Source organism: Aptenodytes forsteri, unplaced genomic scaffold, assembly GCF_000699145.1.
Source record: "Aptenodytes forsteri isolate BGI_AS27 unplaced genomic scaffold, ASM69914v1 Scaffold321, whole genome shotgun sequence".
Classification (NCBI taxonomy): Eukaryota; Metazoa; Chordata; class Aves; order Sphenisciformes; family Spheniscidae; genus Aptenodytes; species Aptenodytes forsteri.
The window spans coordinates 1015224-1038695 of NW_008795030.1; the positions used below are offsets into that span (position 1 = coordinate 1015224).

Sequence of the window (23472 nt, forward strand, 5' to 3'; positions counted from 1 at the left end):
CACAACCCCCAAACGAAGCCGCACGGCGGCTGCAGCAAGGGCACGGCTTAAACAAGTCTCTTGCCAAAACACATTAAGCAACATCGCATAACAATAGCCTGCTAATAAGTGTACGTTATTATATTAATTACTTACTATTACAGGGGGGGGGGGGCAGGTTTCCCTCAAGATCTTGTCCACGTGATGACGGAGGCATCCTATTTTGCTTTCGTTCACCCTAACCAGGCTCACAGCTACGCTTAACCACATCGCAACGCCATCAGGTCTCGCTCCCGCTGGGCCGGGTTGCCGGCGTGGCGAAGAGCAGCAAGTCTTTGCTCTTAAAACCGACGTGCCGTGGTATCGGCCTGACCGTATCTACTGCAAGAATGAAAGAGAAATCATCATCTTAAAAGTCTTTAAGGGAGACTCCCCGAGTGCTTTTAACCAGGGCTCTGACTTGGGAAGAACTCGATTTTTCTCCCTTGCTGGTGGAAACGGCAGAGCGGTCGGGGTCAAAGAGAGCCGTTTTAAGGAACGCCTGCAGAAATGGAAAGCTTTGGGTACAAATCAGGTCAAAGCGTGAAGGATTTGCATTCTGGGCAGCCAAGTCGAGTTCGAGATCGGGTGTGGCTCTCAAGATAGTCCCTAATTACAAACGGTGAACGCTGCTTGTTCTCATTTTACTACTTTCTCATCTAATTTCTCTGCTGTTTTTCTTTTAACCATTTTAGAAGTGCGAGAGGTGCATGCGTCTGCGTGCACGCAAGCGCTGGGGGAGCAGAATTACTCCCCTCGGATCAGCTGATTGTATAAATACTGGTAAAACGGGCAGCTAGTGCCGCTTGTGACTGTTCTTTCCCTCCCAAATGTAGCATTCACTGATGATTAAATTCACCGTGACATGAACACGGGTGGTGTACAAAAGCTGCTCACGTTCCTTTCTTCAACCTTGCTGCTGAGGTCCTTTCTGTTCAGAAAAAGTAGTAAAATTTTTACATTAATTTAATGAGATTAAACAAAGCTCCTGGAATACAGAACTAAATTACCAGAGAAGTTGGTTTTAAATCAACAGCATTGTCGCAGAACAGCAAAGTCCAGCAGAATTCTCATCTCACAACCCGGTTTCCATTCAGTATTTTTTAAAGCCAAGGAAGCCCAGCACCATTCCGGTCTCTCAAGAAATCCATTTTAAGGACTCTCCTTCTGCCAGGCAAAGAGCTCCTGCAATTCCTGCTGATAAACAGGCTTTTTCAGAAAAGAGTCAGTTTGATTCTGGCACAATTTCTCCCAGAAATCTGAAGTTTAAGGAATACCGTTAAGGGAGGGCTCTGGGAACGGAGAACTTCCTAGGAGAGGACTAGGGGGATAAAACGAGGTGATTTCCTGAACAGAAGATACATTTGCCTTTTAAAAAGCTGCTTTTTCTTTCATTAGCTCTTTTGCTTAAAGGAGCTCGGTGCAGCTCTAGCTGGCCTGCTTCTGTTATCAGTTGAGGATAAAACTTCAGGCTAAATAAAATACCCATTTACTAACCCATGAAAACGTGGATTTTCATATGAAGAGCCTGAACTTTGGCCGTTTGCTGAAGGCCATCAGAGCTCTGTGTGCTGGAAAACCCCGTCCTCTGAAGGAAGTCAGAGTCCACACCACGGTTCCAAGAAAATGCGAAAAATGCGAGGGGAATGAGAATTTTCCATTTTACAGAGCTGGAAGGGAACTGCCCCCCTTCCGAGCAACAGCCTTTTTCACCCCGTGAGCTACGTGTCTCTCTGCCGTAGCTTCACCTCACACTGCAAATCCACTCCTACCCGAGCCCAAGCAGCGCGAAGCCCAAACTCCATCGCTGAAACAAGCCAAACGGAGAAAGCAAAGCCAGACCCCAGGGCACGAGGGTCTCCAGAGCACGGCGGGACTTCGTCATCCCCAGACACCGCTGTAACGCACGGGGACCTCCGAGGTCTCTGTGCTGCGTGGCGAGGAGGAGCTGACCTACAACATCACGTCTGCAAGACCTGACAGCACCGAAGTTACCTCCCCGTCCTGCTAATAAAAAAAACCCTTACAAACATCTTACCAAGATTTAATGTACATTTATTCTTAACACGTGGAACATATAGTATAAAGATTTCATACTGAATAAATGATATTCATTAAGCCAAAAAAGGAAAAAAGGGAGGAATTTACATCAAGTTTTTAGCTACATCGTCTGAAATACAAATATGCAGAATTCATCACTGAAAAATCTCAATTGTGTTTCTTCATCAGGAACTTCAACTGAACCTAGAACTTTTTCACACCTCGATTAGAAAGAAAACAAAAACAGGAAAAATAAACTATAAGTTGATTGGCTGCTGAGACAGCAATGACTTTATACACAGAGACCTGTACAGCATCCTCCAGGGAGGGATGTCTGGCAAGAGATTAAATAATTGTGTCTCGCTTTTGCAGGTCATCAACTCGTTAACTCGTCATACTATAAAGGGGTAGGGAGAGGGGGACAAAACTGCAAGGAATCTTAGGGTATGTGCAATGTACAACGTCATATATATATACACACGTGGCAGCATTCAGGCTGCAGCTAAAGGTTAAAACCAGTTCTAAGAGGTGATCTCAGGGTTATTCATACAATCAAGGAGGAAGAGAGAAAGAGGTCAGGGTGTTGTAGGTTCACACATGATACTTTGGGGGAAAAGCCTTTTTTTCTCCTCAACATTAACTAAAAACATTTTTAAAAACTACAGCTTGCTGCTGATCCAGCGTTTTTTTTTTTTTTTCTTCCATGTGAGACATTATTACAGTATGTTTACAGTTTAAGGTGTACAGTACATGAAGTTCTACACGCTACTGCACAGGCCTCCCTTGGACAAGGTCTGTTCACAACTGGTAACTTCTTGGTTCCTGCAAGATTGTGAATGTACAACGATAAACCACACAGAGTTCAGCAGTCACTTTTGTCCTTCAGAGTTTACCATTAAAAACAGTTATGAAAGTGGTGCCTGTCAATGTGATAACACGGCAAGTCGTTTTCCCCAAACTCACTGTAAACGACAGTAACTTTGGTTAAAATAAAAAAAGTCTTCTATGTAGACAGAACTTTGTCTCCTTTAATAAGGGATTCAGGACAAATTTGAAGGGCAGGGGAAGGGGAGAGGGAACGGGGACATCTTTCCCCAAGGGAGAAGCAGGACAGCGCAGGGCAGACAGTGGATTCTGAGGTGGTTTTGCATAAATAAAGGGCAACAGTCAGTTTCTAAGTTCTCCACTCACGCACACGCACACAGGGTCTCGGATCCCACAGCTGTCATGACTGGCCAATTAAAAACAGTACATCACAAATAACTTGTGAAACCAAAGAGTTCATCAAAGGCGACACGGAGATGTCCAACAGCCGCGACTCGTATAACGTGAACTCCGAGTGGTTCTCGTCCACCTTGGCCAGGGCGAGCAGCGCCCGAGCAGCTCGGCGCATCATGTCCACGCTCGTCGACTCAAAGGGTGGGTTCTGCATGTGCATCAAGCCGGCCTGGCTCTGCTGGAACTGCGTGGCGGCCAGGCTGTCCTCCAAGAAGCCCAGCAAGTTGCCAATGCTGCCCTTCTGCACAGCAATCGCTCTTGCTGCCAGGCTGTCCCCCTGTGCCAAGTTGGCCAGTAGTACCACAGCCATCTCTCGACACACCGGGTTCTTTCTGTCACTAAGGAACCGCACCATGGTGCTGTACAGCTTCTCCAAGCGACTGAAGGGGGGAGTTGCAAGAATCAAATCCACATTGTTGTCCTGGATGCTGAGTTTGCTGAGTGTTTCCAAAACCAGTCTCTGAGGGGAGAGGACCGCATTGGGTCCCAGTGTTGGAAAGGGATCCTGGGCCTCTGCTGACGGACATACTGCCCAGTGGAGGAGTCCATCCAGGATAGGCAAACAGATGCTTTCCGGGTAAGGGGAGAGGTCCAGCTGGCCAGAAATGTTGGCCAACGTGACCAGTGTATTTTCACGCAGCATCTCCAAGCAGTCCCACCACCACTCCACCTTGTTGCAGCTCACCCCTTGGTCCTGCTCCTCCTCTTTCTCATAGGTCAGGGGTGCCTGTTTGCGTTCTGGATGCTTGTGGTGTAAGAGAATCAGTTTCCCTAGAATCAGCAGCAGCCCGGGATGTTTAGACATTTCAAAGTCATTGCCCGGCACAAACGATAAACTCCTGATGATGTTAGAGACACAGATGCAGCGCTTCGCCAGAGAGTCCTGCCAGTCTAGGAGGGTGCAGAGGGGCGTCTCGTCTTTACTGTGAGGTTCGTCCTCCAGAATTTTTATATTTCTGTGGCTCTGAGCTGGACTAATGCCAAAAGGAAACTTGCTGCTTTCCTTTGCCGTTTCCAAAGCTTTGACCTCTTCCTCCTCCCCTGCCAGGGAGCCCGGACGTGCCGAAAGCATGTCGTCCATGGTGGCAGTTATCCTCTTCTCCGAGGAGCTGTCGGTTGGAGGAGTCTCTCCTTCCCTAGTGCTCGGATTGCTCTCAGCTGCTGAACGTTTCCTCAAGACAGAGTTGCAGGAAGCTCGTTTATGAGTCAAAGGTAGCTCCGTCTTGCTCTCAAAGTGGGTCTGAATGTGCTCGGTGGTATCTCCGCCGCCAATCCGCCAGTGCAGCAGCCCGCTTTCGAACTCCTGCACTCGCCCCAGCTTGTCTGAATAATCTACCACAAACGGGTCGTTTTTCTGCACGACCTTGACTGGAAGCTTGTCAAATTTACTAACTAGTTTTTCCTCGCTGCTCTCTAGAGGTGCTTTGTCCTTGCTCGAAAACGCAGCCTCCTCCTCTTCCTCATCCTCTTCTTCCTCCTCACAGTTCAGGCTCCGTGGTTCATCCTCCTCCTCCCCTTCTTCATGAGAGGAAGCTGAAGATTTGCAGAACCTTTCGGGATCTAATAGTGTTCTTTGCCCTGGGTCTCCCACCTCGTATTCCTTCAGGATTCCAAAGATCTCGATCAGGCAGCGCCGGAAATACTCCACCAAGAGTTCCAGCAAGCCTGGCAGCTACAAGGGAGGAGAAAAACAGGAGGAGAAGGAAGGAAGGGAACAGTGATCAGAAAGCAACTTAGGCCAACACGAGCTACTGGGAAAGCAGGGCATAAAGGTCTAAGAATTTAAGCAGTGATGTTAATTCATGGGTTCTTTTCATGCTGGCAATAAACTGTTTCCAAAAGAGAGCTTTCTGTCGTCTGAGGAAAGGAACAAAGGCAAGACCAGATACTGACTGTCAGTATCCAACCGCCCCCCCTCCAGACACACATACCTGTGCACACACACACACGTGCTCTTGGTTCTATCTCCCCTCTGGTTAATACACAGGGAGGTGAAGGGCAGCACTAAGCAAAACAGCCTTTACAGTATTGCCAAGCAGTTTCTACAACGGCCACAGAGGCACATGGCAACTGACTGAGAAAGGCTGCCCCTCCGGATTGGCATCCCAGCCTCACTGCGTACTGTCCCAGGGGAAAGACAGAGCCAGAGGTGAACGAACGCCGTCAACACCCAAAAATGCGAGCAGCCTCCAGCCTTTCATAGCACTCTCAGTGCAAAGTCCATTATGGCCTCCCCACCGTTATTCACCTCCTCTGTTACAGAGGCAATACATCTCACCGAAGAGGAGAACACACGCGCTTGCACACCAACACGCGTATAAATTAGACGGGCCACCGAGTAACCAGTGCACAGCTACCCAGACCCCACGCTCTCTTCAGACCCGGCGTGCTCCACGGGTACAGGGACGTCTGGGAGTCTGGCCCTACAAGGGCACGAGCTGCTTGTTGCTGTCTCGCTGACAGAAAACCCTACAAAATTAGCACTTCAAAGACCTGCATCGGAGAGCATCTGCACCCACCTGGCTGAGGTTGAAGGTCATTATGCTGTTGTCATCATAGAGCAGGATGTTTATGGTATCTAAGGCCCACGTACTTTCAGCTAGCAGCCCAGACTTCAGAGACATCATCACTCTCCAGGCTTCAGGAGTTCCTGTAACATAAACACATGATACTTCCAGCTCCTGGAGTTTAAAAACAAAAAGGAGATACTTGATACTGCTTTTTGGACCCGTGAAGAGCAGAGCCTGTTTAAGATGATGTACAGACTGTATGTACCAGCAATCTCTCCGCAGACAATGCCAAAACGATGTCTGAAAACACAACCAACCTGCAAAAATATTATTCTTTCAAAGCCAGCAGAGCCCTTCCACTCAGCAGTACTGTACCAAAGGGTAACGGCAGCACCCATCCCCTCAACAGGCACAAGCAGAAAAGCAGGAGTTTCCTCTTACCAATATCTTTTGCTGTCAGCCGTCTCCTCTGCTTCAACACAGGTTGCGTAGCTTCTACTGATCCCGGAGGGAAGGTGATGTCTCGTCGGATCATGGGAGGCTGTACAGCTGCTGGTGTTATATGCGAGGCAGGGACTGGCGGTCCTGCCTTCTGAATTTTCATCCCCGAGTGCAGGAATGGAGGTTTACTAGGAGAAGTGCGATTCTCCAGAGGTCTGGGCAGAGGTGCTGGGCTGGATACCTGAGGAATGTGATTCTGCATGCTAGGGGGGGTCTGGTAGTTAGACTGGGGGGGCCTAGTCATTGGGGGCACGGGGGCAGAGGGACCATAAGGAGGCTGCCGGTTCCCGTGGGAAGGCCATGGTCCCTCATGGTTGACCCTCTGGTCTGAATGCAGAATTTCATCTGTTCGAGTCACTCCGTGATAAGCAGGCCCCTGGGGCGCAGAGCCAGTGCTCTGCCGATTCGGATAGCTGTACCCTATTTCGTTGCGCCCTTGCCACATGGCGCCTTGCTGCGGGCCCTCTGGAGTAGACTGTATGGGACCACCCATCATCTGAGGAGGCATGTTTTGCTGAGCATTGGAGCCTGGGGGAGCCGAGACCCTGTCTCTGCCAAATTGGAATGGGAACTGGTTCTGCGGCCCTCCGGCAGATCGGCGGTCAGCAGCAGGGTATGTACTCCCATACTGGTTATACAAGTCCTGCTGTGGAGACGGCTGTGCAGTTTGCTGCTGGCTCGGTTGCTGGGTCTGTGCTGGAGGCAGCTGCTGCTGCGTCTGCCCCTGCCCGGCGCTGTATGGTACGTTGTACATCTCCCCTTCGTGTCGCTTAGCAGGTGGGCCGTAGCTGCCATCCATCGGTCGCTTGTAATTCTACAGGGAAAATAAAGGCATCGACCATATGAGATTATCTACTTAGAAACAAGCAACCCAAACCTCAGTGGGTAGAGCTACTCGGAGCCAGAGGATATGCCCCATGGCATGGCATGGCCTGTAAGAGAGCAAGACTTGTCTCGTTGTTAGCCATATCCAGCGCGAAGCTGGATCAGTCTTTCAATTTCACAAGCCAAGACCAATTCCTTGCGGCTGGCTGGGTAGTTTCCTTGTGGATTCTACAAGCATGCCTTGGGGGAAGAAATCTGCCCACAGAAAGGACTTTCCTGCAGAAAAAACTCAGCTCTACTATACATTCACCACAAACCAAACTGTGCACAGGTACTTGTTTCCCTTCACATCCAGGAATTTTATCAGACCCTATTTCTCTTCTATTTCCCAGGAAACAGAGGTTTCTGCTGAAGCATTAAACAAGATGCATTAAAAACTGTTGTACTTCCTGCTTCTTCCTTTCCTGTAGATTTCAAAACACATCACTGAAAGGAGCAAGAACTGTTCCCCCCGCTACTTCTTTTAAGTGCAAACAGAGAAAACAGTCAATTGCCGAGACAAAATTAAAATCCAAGATCTCTCTTGCCTCCAAGGGTCTACGCTCCAGCTGCTATACAGTCTACTCAGAAGCTCCACGGTCATGACTGGCTTCAGATGGAGCTCTAGGGCTTCAAAGATGACAAGTACCAGAGTAACTCGAACTCTTGGCTCAGAGCCCCGTGGCTCTGGTTGCAGAGCCAAACTGCAGAGCAGTTGGAATTATTCTTAGCACAGCTCAGCGAGTGCCCTCTCTATACTCTCCTAAACCAGAGGACTCAAAATTATCAGGAAAACATTATGGGTCTTGGCACTGATACAAAGAGCAAGTCATATATAAGGATTATGGAAGGAGATGTATGTTCATTCAAACTCTGTCCTGAAACAAACCTGATGTTTTTGGGAACAACGAGCAGGAGGCAGTGGGGCAGTGGAGGACTGGAGGCAGGTCTGAAGCCTTTGTCTGCAGGCTCAGTAAGGCAAAGACAAAAAAAAAGCCCTGGGTTACGCAGAATGATCCACCTGAAACAGCTCCTCAGAGCGATCAAGGACTTACTCCAGACAAACTCATCTGATCACTTAGACCAGAAGTATTACAGAAACGTGATGGGATTCAGAAAATTCCAGAGGGGCAGAGAAGCCCAATAAAGCTTCCTGATCTCCTGCTGCCTGACCAGAGCGCACATGTCTGCACACTACACAGCCTCCATTCTCAGAACATTGTTTTGCTAACACAACAACTGGAAACACTAGTTAAAACTTATTTAAACTATTTGGAAACTGGGGGTGGAGGGGGTGGGTAAGCCTCCCGTATAAGGTACTTAATTCTACACATTCATAAAGCAAACACACAGCCCAAAGAGTTTTCATCCTCCCCTTTTCACAAATTTCACAGATGAAACTCTTCTGTCTCTCAGTCAAACAAATCAGAAACCTTCCGATAACTTACCTGCTGTTGCTGTTGATACATGGTAGTTTGCTGGCTAGGGAAGGGGCTGCCCGAGGATGTGCCTTGAGTGGAGAATTGATTGCCATAGGAATCATGTCTGGAGAAGAAACAGATGCATTACTTGTCTGATCAGATGCATGCTTCACTTTCACAGTCTCAGAGCTCTCTAACTGGGAAGAGCTGTTTGTGGCAACACCCCGCACAGACCTTTGCTGCTGCTGCTGCTGCTGCGGGTAGCGGCTGGGAGAGTACATCCCCGATTCAGGGGTGGAAGGCATGATGTTTGGCTGCGGAGTTCCGGTTGCTAAGTTGCCCTCAGGTCCCATTCCGGGCTCCGTCCTACATGGAAGCAAACACAGAAACCCCACACATCCACTTAAATTCACCCTTGCTCCTCAAATGAAAAAAGATGATCAGAAAAGTCACAGTAGTGAAGAGAAAGTAACCATTTCACATGAGTCAAGCACATCAGGATCTCACCGGGTTCAAGTACTCACCTCACTCTGTCGTAAGGACCTCCGTAGGAATAGTGTTGCCGCTGTCCCATGGCCATGTTACCCATCCCTGGACCTGCAGCACGATTGTAAGGGTCACCCATACCACTGTTGGGGCCCTGCCCTGAGGACATGAAGGGATCGCTTCCTGGAGCTGAAATATTGAAAGAAGGACCGATAAACATGTCTACCTCTGCCTTAGAAAGATACGTCCCGTCTTCTGGGGAAGAAGGGCAAGCAGAAGGTCTCCTACAGCACGTTCCAGCCAGATACAAGTATTAGCACTCAAGGAGAAAAGGGAGAGGAGCACAGAAGGACTTCCTCACCTTTCCTCATACTGCTGTAAGGATCTTTATTTGGCTCGTAAGACATGCGACCCATCATGTCGGAGGTATTCATGCTGGGCTGGTACCCTGGATTTGGAGTCATGGAGTTCCGCTTCTGGAACGTGGGATCACTACCATCTGCAAAGGCATCCTGAAGGCCCACTGAGTTACTCCTGATTCAAAAAAACCCACAAACACAGGATTACAAAGGTCCACGATGCTCCTCAGGATACTTTCCCCCCCCATGTTCCCTCTCAGGTGTTGCTATCCCCTAGAAAGACCACAGTCATGCTCCTCCAACAGAGGCATGAAGAACTGCCCTTCTACAATACTATCCTCAGACCCAGTCCCAAAAGTCACGATTATTCACACACAGATGCAGAGTCAACAATGTTGCTGTGAGCCATTAACAAAGGAGCAAAGCCATGGAGCCCCACCAAAACAGATACTCAAGTCTCCAGCCATCTGTAGTACTGACCCAGAAGCGACCTCACGTTCACAGCTTGCATCCAGCATAGTGGAAGAGGATGCAAAGGTTTCATACCTGATGCCTGGCAAAGGGGGCATCTGACTGTGTGGTGTAGACGCTGGAGTTGGTGGCTTCAAGTCTCCTCCTTCTGCCATGGAGCTGCTGGTGGACTGAGGCGTCTGAGGACCCTGCATTGAGCCTGAACCCGCTGCAAGAACAGAAATGTAGTGTGAGCAGCTTTGTACCCTACAGGTGCAACCCAGAAACACCCAGAACATCAGCCTCAAGAACAGAGAGCAGAGTCCTTTAAGAAAGAGAGAGGTGAAACATGGCCAAAAAAAATACAAGGAGCTCAACACTTCAAGGACATACTGCGCCAGACTTCCCAGAAGAACAGTGTACAGTAACGGAAAGCTGAGAGAACATGTTCGTTTTCATCATGCCTTCATTCTTAACCACATAACCTTTTACACACCGTGCCACCACTGTAGCACTGTGTCGTGCTGCCCAGGCTACCTAGCTTCAAAGGTTGATGCTCTCCAGTGCACCACGCAGCACAGAATATGGTGCTTCTTGCCAAGTGACAACCGCTGACTCATCACCTTCACATTCTCTTTCTACCCAGAAAGAAGGTGGGTTTGAGCCCTCTCCTGAAGTCTCACAATCTTTCTAGTGATGGAAACTCCAAGATGCCAGCTGAAGTCACCAAGTAACTCTGAACAAGGCTCCTCTGCCCTTCAACAGGGGTTAATTCATGCAGGTTAATTCAAGCACCACTCCCAAGGATTCCTGGAACAGGGAATGCCGGAGATGCCGGATCTTTCACTGAAAGACAAAACCCGTCCAGCAAGTTCCTTGGCTCTGTACAGGTTGTTTTACGCTACAGTAAGCTTTCATCAAAAATCCCAGGCCGTCATGTGTAATCCAGCTGTGCCGTCAGCTCTAGGAGCTCTCCTCTGCCCCTGGATCGCTGTGACAGTGTCAGCTCTCAGGTTCATATGCTCCTCGCAGCTGGCAAGAGCTGAACTCTTAATTAATGTTTCCATTAGTTACCATCCCCAGCACCAGATATCCCTCAGCTTCAGCCCTGCTGCTTGATGAGTCATTTCAGCTATTCATTAAAATCCTCCGAGGTCACGTCCAGGGCATGTTTGTTTACACCCCACCTTCCTGGCACCCTGTCCTCTTCTCCGTGACTCCCTCCCAGCCTGGGGAGGTCTCGGGAGAAGGAAGGGCAGAGGCAAGCTCAGCAGGGAGTTTCATTCATGGGCCCTCCCCGCCGTTCTTCCCTCGTCAGCAGCGGTTCAGCTCCACTCACTTCCCCCAGGAATTCACCGCTTGTCTCTGTTTGTAATGCTGGCATCGGCAGGAAGAGGCCCCGAGACATTCCCTGCGTCGCTGCCATTTGGTGTTTGTCCCCACCCCCTGCCGTCCCTCCCACTCACAAATTTACACACAGTTGGAGCCAGGCCAGTTCCATGCTCTGGGAATTAAAACCCAACGGCAGACTGATTACGCCTCCCCAGGGACACGCTGCAGTTTGCAAGCAGGAACCCAAGAAGGTTTGCAGGAAACCTGCGCCGAGTACCCATGAGGCAGTACCCAGTCCACTCCAGCCAAGGCCTTTCTGTAAACACTTGGGTTTTGAGGGTTATGAACACACACTGCATGGAAAACAGCTCCAGCACCAAGAGCTCTACCTAGATGATTGTCCTGCAAGCCCTTTAGATGCTCTGCAGCCTCAAAAAGCAGTTAATGGAGAATCTCGCACTGTGATCCTCATCATTCACAAAGTTATGCAGAAGTTCACTTGACAGAACAGGCTGAAATGAAGTGCAAGCCAATGCCAACAGGTCACAAAGCCTGCAAGGAGAGCAAAGCACGTGTGTCTGTGTGGGATAACAGAGCCCTTCATCCAACTGATGGGAATTCAAAATGCCCCGCTGTTGTCCACTTGGCTTTCAAACAGGGAAGTTATTCCCCAGTAAGGGTGATTTGCTGGGAGACAGGCCTCTGCGCGTGTGCAAGTCTGGGGGACGCTGCTTCAGCGGGGCCTCAGCAACGCCCTGGAACAGTAGTGCCCACTGGGACTCAACGCTCCTCTAAGACTCTTAAGTCTGGAGCTGAGGTTGAGAAAGCAATTTGTGTTGTGTCCTACATCCTCAGTTCCTGCCGATCCAGGGGAGCGAGAGAGAGGAGGAAAAGGAAAGAGGAGCATGAACATGCTGAGTGATACAGCTTAAAGGATCAGAGCAACCAACCATGCTTCAGTGCTGCCTCTGCATATTCCTAGTTGCAGGAGTCTGGAGTAAGACAAATGGAGAGAACAGTTTAAATAGGAAATACCGCACAGTTCTCTCATAGCAGGAATCAAACCTGTGGACTAAGTCAACAGAGCTGCACAAACGTACAGAGTTTGGGATAGCAGCCCTGCAAATTCCTCCTGCTGATGTGCTGAAGCACGAGATCACCTGTACCGCAGCCCAGGAGGCAGACTCATGACCTTCACATGCCACCATATTAGCTAAAACAAAATAAAAATTGATGCACCATCTAATCTGTTCTGACAGGCACCTAGTGCTACAAGAAGTTTTAAGTGGCTTCCTAAAAGTCTCAGCCCTCTCCAAATAAACTCCAAAGGCCCTTAACATCTTTGTTCCACTGCCTTGTATCTCAGGGGGGTAAGAAAGAGGTTTTGGAAAGAAAGTGGGGATGGATTTGTGGTCTAGTTTAAGCAGAACTCAGACACCACTTTAGACAGAAGTTTAGTCTAGTGATACAAAAGTTGCTTTATCTTGCAGAATACACCAAGGTTGAAGCTACACTGGGACAGGTTTCCTGACTAGTGAACAGACATAATTTAGTTCTTTAAAAAAACACCACTCTGTAACTGAGAGGATAGATAAATGTAGTTGCCAACAGAATATTCGGACAAGCACACTGTCGATCAAGGGCTTAGCAGGGCTGAAACACAACTGCAGTACAATCAAAAAAGGGTTCATTATTCCACTCCTCAGAAGCTAGACAAAGATGATGCCAGGTTTCAGAACCAGAAAGGCATTTTTTGCAAACATTACAGGAACTTCAAGGCAGACAAAGTTTTTATTTCACCTACATGAACAGGCTCCTGACCAGAAAAAGCATCTGAAGCTTTTACTTATAAGACAAACTGGAAAACTGAAGCTTAAAGGGTTGGCAAGTTCAGCAGCAATTCAAGCAATAAACTCAATGCAAATGAGACAGAAACGATCAGACTTTCCGAAGACTAAAGAGTACAGCATGCACTGCTAGCCTGGACATTTTCACACACACACACACCTTTTTTTTTTCTGAATTGAACACTATGCTTAAATATTCAGAAACTGGAGCACCCCATCAAATTTGAAACAACAGCAGAAGTTCATTTTAAAGGGCTTGAATTCTAGAGCATCCAACTTGTAAGAGGCTTATAAAGCGCTCTAGGCACAAAGCCTCAGAAAGTCCTCACTGTCTTCTGCTGAAGACAGAAAGAAGTAATTCATGAGGAAGACGAGTGCACACCCACGTCAAGCATTTACTCCCAGAAGGTAGCGCTTGCATAGTCAAAACAAGCACAACTTTTCTAGCAAGTTCCCAAAGCCAAGCAGTAACAACAAGGGCTGCTGTTAGAATATGCAGAGATCACCTTGAAGGGATTAACTCCAGACTCCTCTCTCCACCAGATTCTCATAAGGCAGTGATGTACTGGTAAGCACGGAGGTGCGTGTATGTATGTATGCATATATTTTTATGTTTTCCCTTTTCTTAAACTTAGTACAGAGGTGGGACACACAAAAACTGAACTATCCCAAGAAGCTTGACTTATTCCCAGTATCATTCGCTCCCACATTACAAAAGTATTTAATCTACACAACCAGAAAACATCTAATTAGAAACAGACATGAGGGCTTTGTGAAGTTTGGAATCGGTCTGGCCCACAGCACGTGGAGTCGGGTGTACAGTGCCAGAGATCCTCTGGTTCAAACATTCATTGCACACCTTAAACCAGTGTCTAAACTCACCTGGAGATGGAGGCTGTATCTTAGTCTGAGACTTCTTTGAATCGGCAGCTGCAAAGATATCTGGAGGGGGGTCTTCACCTCGCTCAATCTTGCACTCAAAGGCATAGAGACACTGGATGTACTGCTTCTTCAAAGAACTAGCTGCACTGCTGGACGTGCCCACATTGAGATTTGTGGCTAACTCGCGCCATTTCTTGTTTTTGTTGACCTGCACAACCAAACAAGAGGCTCTAAACTCAAAATCCCAGCTACTTCTCCTCCAAGAAATTTTCTGGGAAGAAATCAACACTTCCCAGCTAAAACACAGGATGCAATAAGGGCTAAGCAGAGCAGATACAGTTGTGTTCAAAACCAAAAACTAGTAAACTCTCTTCCTCACCTAGAGAAAACTTTTCGAACAGGCACAGATTGCAAATCAAATTAGCCATGAGGTCAGTTGACAGCCAGATGCAAAGACAAAGACAGCGTCACCAAGCTTTGCACTGGACAAAGCAGGGGAAAAAAAGCACTTGAACTGAATCGCACCACAGACTGTTCTCAACCAGACAATGGGAGAGCAGACGTTTGGCTCACTTAAAGGATGCTGGGTTTTATAAGCATTATTTAAAAAAAAAAAAGAAAAGAAACACAGCTAAATAGAAAGTCATGGCTTACGTCTAGCTACAAATCTAACTTTGAATTGTGTTGCCTATTGACTTGCGACTGCCAGACAGTGGGCAGCTCTGAATACAAACACTCAGTCACCACACTGGCTGCTGGACACTCACCTGAGTCAATCCTCCAATCTCCTTCACTGAGATGTAGAGCCGGTAAAGGTCCAAGGGTTTCCTGCCTACTGCTGGGAGATTTGTCATGCCCATGGCCTTCTCTTCAGTAAAGGCCAGGTAACGATCTACCCAGATCTTCCTCTCAGGCTCACCACCCAGCTCATAGAGCTTGGTGATCTTCTCGTTGGTTGTCGTAGAGGAACTGGACTTCTAGGAGAAGGAAAGAGAGATCAGGACTGAGTGGCACAAAAGCAGCTAGTTCACATCCGAGGTGGTTTCAAAAAAGCAGTCAGGTAAAAGTTCAAAGTTCTGCTGTTATACTGAGAACAGCTTTATATTAGACCTACACTTGTCTCAGATCAACATCAGGCAAATATTATTCGACAAAGGTATCACAAAACCAGCCACTACTCAGGGAATTCACACAATATGTATTTTAAAAAAGTGAAAGGTTTCAGGAATGCTACAGAAACCAAACAAACCTCAAAGAGACTTTGCAGAGAGCCATCTCTCTGAGAGATCCTTTCTGGGCTCGTTTGCTAAATATATGAGAAAACATCTAGTTCAAATGCAAATGAGATTCCCCATGACTGCCATGGTGAATACTGCCCTCCAGTTAGCCTCTTCTCTTACCCAAGTGTGAGATTGCCAGGTTAAACTGACACTAAACACTGCAAAGGAATAACAATAAGCACGCCTCAAAGAAAAATAAAGATTAGAGGCACCTGTTTGACCGATGTGTGTGAGGGGTCCCCCACAAAGACCATCTCTCTTCCCTCGCCTATGCACTGACAGAAGTGCAGAAATCTCCTGCTACCCAGATATGATGTAAGCTCCCGTATTGGTTTGCTATCGCTGGCATATGAGGATCCAGGAAGACTGATACAGAAAGGTATCACAGGAATTTGGAATACAAGTTTACAGCTATGAAGCATGAGTATCACGCGCTAGTTCCTACACATCTGATTCACTGAATTGTCTGAGTGTCTATTTAGAGGTAAAACCTGTGGTCCTGCATCTTGCCTTGCTTCCCCCAAGTCTTTTGATGTAGTGCATGAGCATGTTATTTTGTCTTTCTCCCCCTGGATCACACACACTTGGAGTAAAGGCAGAAATGGTTCTGGCATTCCAAATGCTTACTTAAAAATGAACTTCCAAAGTAGAAGTGCACTTCAAATCTGATGATGTTCTAGATGAACCCCTAAACCCAAGACTGAGTGTATTCATTAGCACATGAGATAATCCTTGAACAGCGCAGGTCAGGAGGACAGAACAACCCTTATTTGTAGCTTCTGGCATCTCCTAGCCCAAGAGCATTCAAGTCCTTGTTTGTCACAAATAGAAAGGCAAATACCAAAACACATGAGCAGAAGTGAAAGATCTTCTGAATCTTCTTGCAGGCTGCTGGTGGTACAGGTATCAAACTTGCAGAGCATTTATTTTCCCTCAAGTAGCAAGAGAGGAGACTATGGGCTCAGAAACTGCACTTTGGTGGTTCTTTTGAAACTGGTAGCAGTAATGCAAAGAAAAACACTCCCTGAAGAACTTGTCTGCCTCCCTCTTCTGGCTTTAATACAGGATTAGTAAGAGGTTTGTCTGTGAAACAACTGTAACGCTTTAGTGTACCACCTCCCAGCTGAGAGGTGATAACTGACTAGCTCCAAGCCTACACCAGAAAAAAACCTCAGGTTTATTTACACTTCTTTTGGCAGTTTCACTGTGGCAGGTGATAATTCCCAATACTAAATTGTTTTGCAAGAGAAAGTGATTACTCCCCAAGCACTGGGAAATGCTCCCCTTCATTTCTGAACAGTTTATGAATCCCAGAAGTAAAATCCTCAATTGTTTGAATTTTCCTGATAAATCCTAAAGAACCTCTTGGAACCACTGGCACAGTTCAAGCACAGCCCTTTGGGCTGGACACACCAAGCGTAATTCATGTTCAGTCTCCTCACACTAAGCACTTCAACTACACGGTCTTTACCTTTACACTTCTGATTCAAGCAACAGTCTAATTAGCTATTCATAGGATCTGGGGACTTGGATAAAGCCGACCCAAAAAGGTGCATCTGTTCAGGTACCTTCTCCCCAGTTAAAGGCAAGACTAGCCCACAGTTGAAATGAGAACATATAAATAAGGTGTGCCAGGCATCTGTTAGAAATTCTAGATAGAGGCTTGAACTCATGAGTCATAAACAGGGGAGGACATGTGAATTCTGACAAAAAAGTCCCTTTCCTGGCCTTACTGAAGGCTAGCGGGTCTCTGCAGGGGATGGCAGAGTTCAGGTTCCTCAAGAATACCGTTATTAACATATGTGGGTATTTAGTGGTTTATTGCAAATATAGCCACAGCCTACTCTAAGACACACACACATATGTTTCAAGACACTTATTTCTCTAATTACGCTCCAAAACATAACACATCCCAAAAGAGGATATCCCACTCACTCACCACTCTCTTGAGTTAGAACCATGGTCACAAGTAGCAGTCAGATCACATACTACAAGGACAACCACGCTAATGAGAAGTCCGTTCAGGGTAAGGAGGACGAATCAAATTAGGTTTCTCCCAGGAACCACAGTCACTACTAGATAGATGCACTGTTCAATCCCAGTTAACATGCAACGGTTTTACTTCCCTGGATGCCAAAGAGGATGGGACTCATTAAAAACAAAACCCCAAACATTTTACCTTTGACTTGGATTCTGCTTTTGGCGTCCCATCTGCCTTATTGTTCATTTTAGTTGCAGGTGTTAATTTGACTTCCCCAAGACCCATCATTTCAGGGCTTGCCGCCATCCCTAGGAAGTTAAAAGAATCTTTAACACTCATTTTCAATCCAGTACAATGAAATCAATGAAATGCCTAACAGTCAGCACTGGCTTACCTGCAGAGTTGTTAGCCATATTCCCACCCATCGGATAGGGTGGGCCCTGGGGGTTTATCATGCCAGCCATACTGTTAATTCCCTGTCCGTAAGGAGGCCCAGTGCCCATCATTCCCCCTTGATTCATGTTGGGATAACCAGGAGGCCTAGAGAAGGCAAGGAAGAAACAGACGCTTACTCCAAACACTAAGCATGAAGATCTTGTCTTCTAAGGAAGCAGATTTGCTAAAAGAAACCTCCCCTGTAAAGGAAGCGGAGAAGTGACTTTCTCCAGCTCACTTTTCCAGCAAAAGACCAAAGATCAGGTGCTCGTTTAAAGCGTAGCTACCCTAGAGCCTAAGCCTCATTCTCAAAAGAAAAGGGGATGCAAACCGTTTTGAAAGAGGGACTTCAGTTCTGAACATTTTCACTCTTAACCTTGTTCTACTACATCCCCAAACTGTACAAAGGAAGCGGAGAAGTGACTTTCTCCAGCTCACTTTTCCAGCAAAAGACCAAAGATCAGGTGCTCGTTTAAAGCGTAGCTACCCTAGAGCCTAAGCCTCATTCTCAAAAGAAAAGGGGATGCAAACCGTTTTGAAAGAGGGACTTCAGTTCTGAACATTTTCACTCTTAACCTTGTTCTACTACATCCCCAAACTGAACTTCATTTCAGCTGTTAAGTTACCTTTACAGGGAAGAACAGATCTGCAAACACTGCAGCCCTGTGCATTTAAGTGAGAATACGTTATTTGTATAGATGAATAGTGTAGTGCTCCAGCCACATTTAACAATTTTTCTTTATTTCTTTCCTTTTTGTTACCCATAGAAGCTACATTATTTTACATGTATCAGAAAACCTCATACACAACTGTCGCTCAAACTTGTTACTCAAAGGGACAGGCTTTAATGCCTTTACTGGCATTTGGGACCTTGACCTCTTGGCAGTCATAGGTAACATCAGACAGTAGATTGCAGAAGCAGCCCTTAAGTCAGGATAAAGAGCACAATGCCCAGTCAGACAACAAATATATCTAACAGCTTTACTGGGGGAACCCAATTTATAAGCAAGTTCATGGCTCGCAAGGCATGCTGGTAGGCCAAATACACCTACTCTGAAATGTGCAGTAAGAAAAAAGACCCACGTGTAACCACGCATGTAACAAAGACGACCAGAAAGCAAAAACAACTGAAGGGACCTCAGAGTTAAACAGATTTCACCTATGAATATTAAAAATTCCCTAAGCATGTCATTAATGACGTATTCCAACACACTGCTTGTCCAAGCTTTATGCTCTTCCTTTTTTAACACTTAAGACTGATGAAAAAGCCTCCAAGAATGGCAAGCCTTCAAGGAAACGTATGTTCAGTATTCCCCCAACTTTGGGTTATTCCATCCACAGCTCTGAAACCTAGATCTGACATAGGGAAGGGACTTCAACAGAGACTAAGGGAAATCTCACTCCTTACCTGTTCTGGATGGAGTTGGCAGCAGCATGCATGGCGGCAGCAGCCGCTTCTTGTGCTTTGCGATTCATGCCACCTGGTGGGGGGCACATCCCTGTCCCCACCTGAGGCGGCATATTCGCCATGTTAGGTCCATAAGGTCTGTTCCCCATGGTTGCATGGCTCATCCTCCCTGGAGGAAGCCCACTGTATGGCGGCACACCAGTCTGCCCATGCATCTGGCTCCCTGCTCCCATGGGGTTCATGCTTCCTCCCATTCCTGGACTGGGGTAGTTGGCATTGGACATAGCGTTGTAATTTGGCTGCCTGGGATAACCTCCTAAGGAGATAAAAAGAGGGGAAGACAACATCATTCAACTAGTTAGTTTATGAATCACCGTAAAAATCTTCTATCAGCAAATATTTAAAGATCACTAACAGAGATGAGGGGGAGTGTTAACACCTCAACAAAAAGTCAAAGTACTTGGATATAAGCCACATAAAATGTGTTTTGACATAGCCAAGTAACAACATCGATTCAAAAGCTGCCTGAAACTCTCCCAAACCTCAACCGAGCAGAGTGAGCTAAATGGTCCAGGACAGGATGTAAAAAATTCACTTAACCCTTTCCAAAACATACAACGCTTTTTTTTTCCTCTCCAAAGAGAACTGGCCCTTCTTCTCTATTACACTGGATGCACAACCTACATCTTTTTAAACAAGGAGGGAGGATCCTACATTTAAAAGTACAACTAGCCCTGAGCGCAACATATTTCATCAATCTCAACGTGAACAAAGAACAGTTCCTTCCAGCTCATAAGGAGCGCGTTGTTTTGTATTACCCACACATTAAGAGGGGACAAATAAAAAAGAGTTTACCAAAGACAAGATGTTACAACAGAGAGAGGCCTTTTGTATTTGCTGAGCTCAGTTCCCACCTGGAGGAGCTGACCGTGCCTCACCTTGAGGTCCGTACTGCCCGCCCTGGGGTCCGTAGCTTCCCATGGAGTTCTGCTGGTATGGCCCCATTCCAGCGTGCATCTGTCCTCCAGAAGACTGACGGGGAGATAAGGCTGAGCCGGGCTGGGGTGAGCTGTACTGGGGCATCTGAGGATTCCTCTGCATGTAACCTGGTCACCCAGTGATCGGAGCAATTATTAGTGCAAAGTGTCCAGAGGTGCCACTGGACACACATGTTCTTAGGTAACAACAACCTCCGGGACCCACTAACAAAATCCTTTCGTCAACAGCCTAGCAACCACTGTAAAATCTGTCTATTAAGGAGCCAGTGTTATCTGCTAAGGTAACAGACCCAATTTCCTGTTTTAACCAGGGGAAAAAACAAACAAAAACAAAACAAAAAAAAAAACCAAAAAAACTTAGTGTCACAGGAGTAGACAGTACGACTCTGCAAATCCTAGGGGCTTCTTGTTGTTGTTGTTTTTTGTTTGCTTGTTTGTTTTCTCAGGGTGACAACTATATTCCTTCAGCCACGAGAGCTGGATTTTTACATGCATTTTCCCCCACGCTAACCTTATTCTCCTGGGGGAAAAGGCACACAATTTTGTTGCGAGTACCCCTCATTTTGAAGCTTAAGGTCATGGACCTTGGACAAGCAACATTTACAGAAAAGTGTTTCAAAAGCCAGAGAAAACATCTTACAAGCCAAACTGCTAGCTTGGATGGAACATTAACAGGCCGAACGACCAGCAACAGTTGAATTTACTGCAAGGTGCCTAAACACTTGCAGCTTATAAACCTGAGGCAGCTTTTAAATGCTATCTCAACATAGAATCCATCTCATCAGGCCAGGTAATTTTCAGTTACGCATCTAGCTTTACAAACAGATCCATACAATTAAACCTTTTAACTCATGTCACACACCTCGATCTTGCGCTATGCTTGACTGGTTCATGGAAGGATGCATGATACTGTCCGACTGGCCACTGGGCGGTCGGGGTGGCATCTGATTGCCTACACCACAAAAAGGAGAGTGGTTAATCACAAAAATTGCACACCACAAAACCCAGGATGCCAGAGTATTAAATACCAGAACTACAAACAACTTCAGGAGAAGGGTATGTTAGCCACAGTGAAGAAAAACAAGAGCAAGATCAGTCACATTAACCCAGCAAAACGACACTGCTGGTTTACCAACCATCCCACCCAACTTACAGCATCCTTTAAAAGTTACAGACGTTTTAAAGCCAACAAAGGAGATCACAGGACCTCAATAACCACATAGCACTGACGCTGGCCAATTCCTCCCCACTGGCCATTTCAATTCACTCTCCATCTGCATGAGGCAGTCCCACCAGAAGATCAACACGTGCTGAGCAGCGTTACCTGGTACTGCAGCAGGTGAAAGTGGACCAGAGCGGGACTGAGCAACGCTAGCTGGAGATCCAACTGGGGATGGGGAGGGTCCTCTGATGCCTGGCAGGTGAGGAGAGGTATGTGGAGAGAAAGGAGACTGAGCTGGGTTACTCTGCTCTCCTTGACTGCTGGAAATCCCTGATGTGCTTACTCCAGGACTCAGGGCTCCTTCTGTACCCATGGGTAGATCATCTATTGAACCAGACAGGTCCTGCAATACACAGAAAAACAGATCAGGCAAAAATAAAAAGACATTGGTCTGTTCTCTCACATACCACTAAGAAAGACTGCAGTTCTCCCTTAGGCATACTACAAATAGAAATCAATGAACTCTGTTCATGTTATTGTCAGTAACGAAGGCTGCTGCAGACTGAGGTCTTATCCTGCTGCCTGTCTCTGAACCCAAGAGTTCCCTAGCTGGTTTGCTGAGTGCTTGCTGATGGTTCAAACAACTGGCTAATTCTCCTACTTGCTTCTTTTAATTCAGTTTAGAGGCGAGAAATTAAAGAATGCATCAACAATGCATGTAAAACTGCAAATAGAGGAGACAGTCCATGTGATCATGGCTTGGAAGAGAAACGTGGCTCAGCCTCTGAAAGACAGAAAACTCCTGCCTCGCCATAATTAATTCATAAACCTCATATGAGCTGGGAAACTACTCACTTGAGATGGATAAAAACAAACTAAACAGAGATTTAAAAGAAAACCATAAAATACTCTTCAGGGTTCCTGCTCCCCGTTCTTCAAAGATAGCAAAAATTAGCAGTTACAATATCAGCCTGTAAAGTTCAGCTTTTCTTGAAGGCGAGGCTAGAAAACACCCTTCCTACTGCATGTATCTACCCTGAAGAAGAAAAGCACAAAAAACCTAAGAAAGTAGAAACCTCCAATTGCCACTGTAGCGACTGCAAAGCACCAAAAATCAGCTGGCAAGTCTGAAAAATGGGGATACTTCCAAGAAGATGATGTGCAGATCCAGCACGCACAATTGTACTAGCTGTTTGATAATAAGGTGCATCAGCTATTCAGGCTTGGCCTGGAGTAAGTAACAGTCCAAGACAGAGTAAGTGGTGGCGCATTTGAACAGAAAGCTGGGAAGTTAGAACTATTCCCGTGATTAGATAAAATCTCTGCCAGAGATTTGAAGGATCACAGCAGGTGAAGAAGTTGCAGACCAAAGCTTACCAGGACTTCACCTATCCTTCCCAAGTCTTTCAGAGCAATCAACCCTGGATCAGCAGTGTTCTGGACTGAGCTCTTGAAGGCATTTCAGATCAACTCCCTCTACACAGAATTCAGCTGACCAGCGTGAACAGAGCCAACCTCATTTAAAACACCATGCAGAAAGGCTGAGCCAACTGATAAGTAACTTGGACACCCTGGTCTCATTTACACAGATTGGATGATGCCTTGTTTAGCAGCAGTTCGGATAACATTTTCCCAGCTCTGCGCAGTGCAGAAGGACCTCAGACACAAGATACTGCAAACTTATCGGCCTTCAGAAGCAAGCAAGAGCCCTATCACTCTGTAACACCTGTCTGCCAGGTGATGTGTGAAAAGGCTCTGACAGCACGTCCCCATCATCTAAGCTGGAGAACGGTACGTCACCACATCCTAGGAAGTGGAAAACTGGAGTTACGAAGAATAAAAAACAACCCAGGAGATATCCAACCACCTCATCACACTTGTTGGATAGACAGTGACATTCTGTCATGGTCACGAAGCTGGTGAAGGTCTGGAGAACAAGTGCACGTCCCCATCATCTAAGCTGGAGAACGGTACGTCACCACATCCTAGGAAGTGGAAAACTGGAGTTACGAAGAATAAAAAACAACCCAGGAGATATCCAACCACCTCATCACACTTGTTGGATAGACAGTGACATTCTGTCATGGTCACGAAGCTGGTGAAGGTCTGGAGAACAAGTCTGATGAGGAGCGGCTGAGGGAACTGGGGTTGTTCAGCCTGGAGAAAAGGAGGCTGAGGGGAGACCTCATCGCTCTCTACAACTCCCTGAAAGGAGGTTGT

General features: G+C 46.8%; 1 protein-coding gene across 1 annotated transcript in view; it reads right to left on the reverse strand.

Moving 5' to 3' along the window:
- Positions 1–3283: 3283 nt before the first annotated feature.
- Positions 3284–23472, reverse strand: part of ARID1A (AT-rich interaction domain 1A) — a 41878-nt gene continuing 21689 nt past the window's right edge. Inside the window, exons 4-19 of the mRNA XM_009276208.2 lie at positions 21415–21655; positions 20953–21042; positions 20031–20198; positions 19093–19408; positions 17644–17789; positions 17448–17557; positions 14756–14965; positions 13989–14196; positions 10024–10156; positions 9480–9652; positions 9157–9307; positions 8867–8998; positions 8660–8756; positions 6288–7161; positions 5856–5986; positions 3284–5008 (exon numbers count right to left, since the gene is read on the reverse strand). Of these exons, the coding sequence (XP_009274483.1) occupies positions 3284–5008; positions 5856–5986; positions 6288–7161; positions 8660–8756; positions 8867–8998; positions 9157–9307; positions 9480–9652; positions 10024–10156; positions 13989–14196; positions 14756–14965; positions 17448–17557; positions 17644–17789; positions 19093–19408; positions 20031–20198; positions 20953–21042; positions 21415–21655 (4905 nt within the window). The remainder of the gene's footprint in view (positions 5009–5855; positions 5987–6287; positions 7162–8659; positions 8757–8866; positions 8999–9156; positions 9308–9479; positions 9653–10023; positions 10157–13988; positions 14197–14755; positions 14966–17447; positions 17558–17643; positions 17790–19092; positions 19409–20030; positions 20199–20952; positions 21043–21414; positions 21656–23472) is intronic.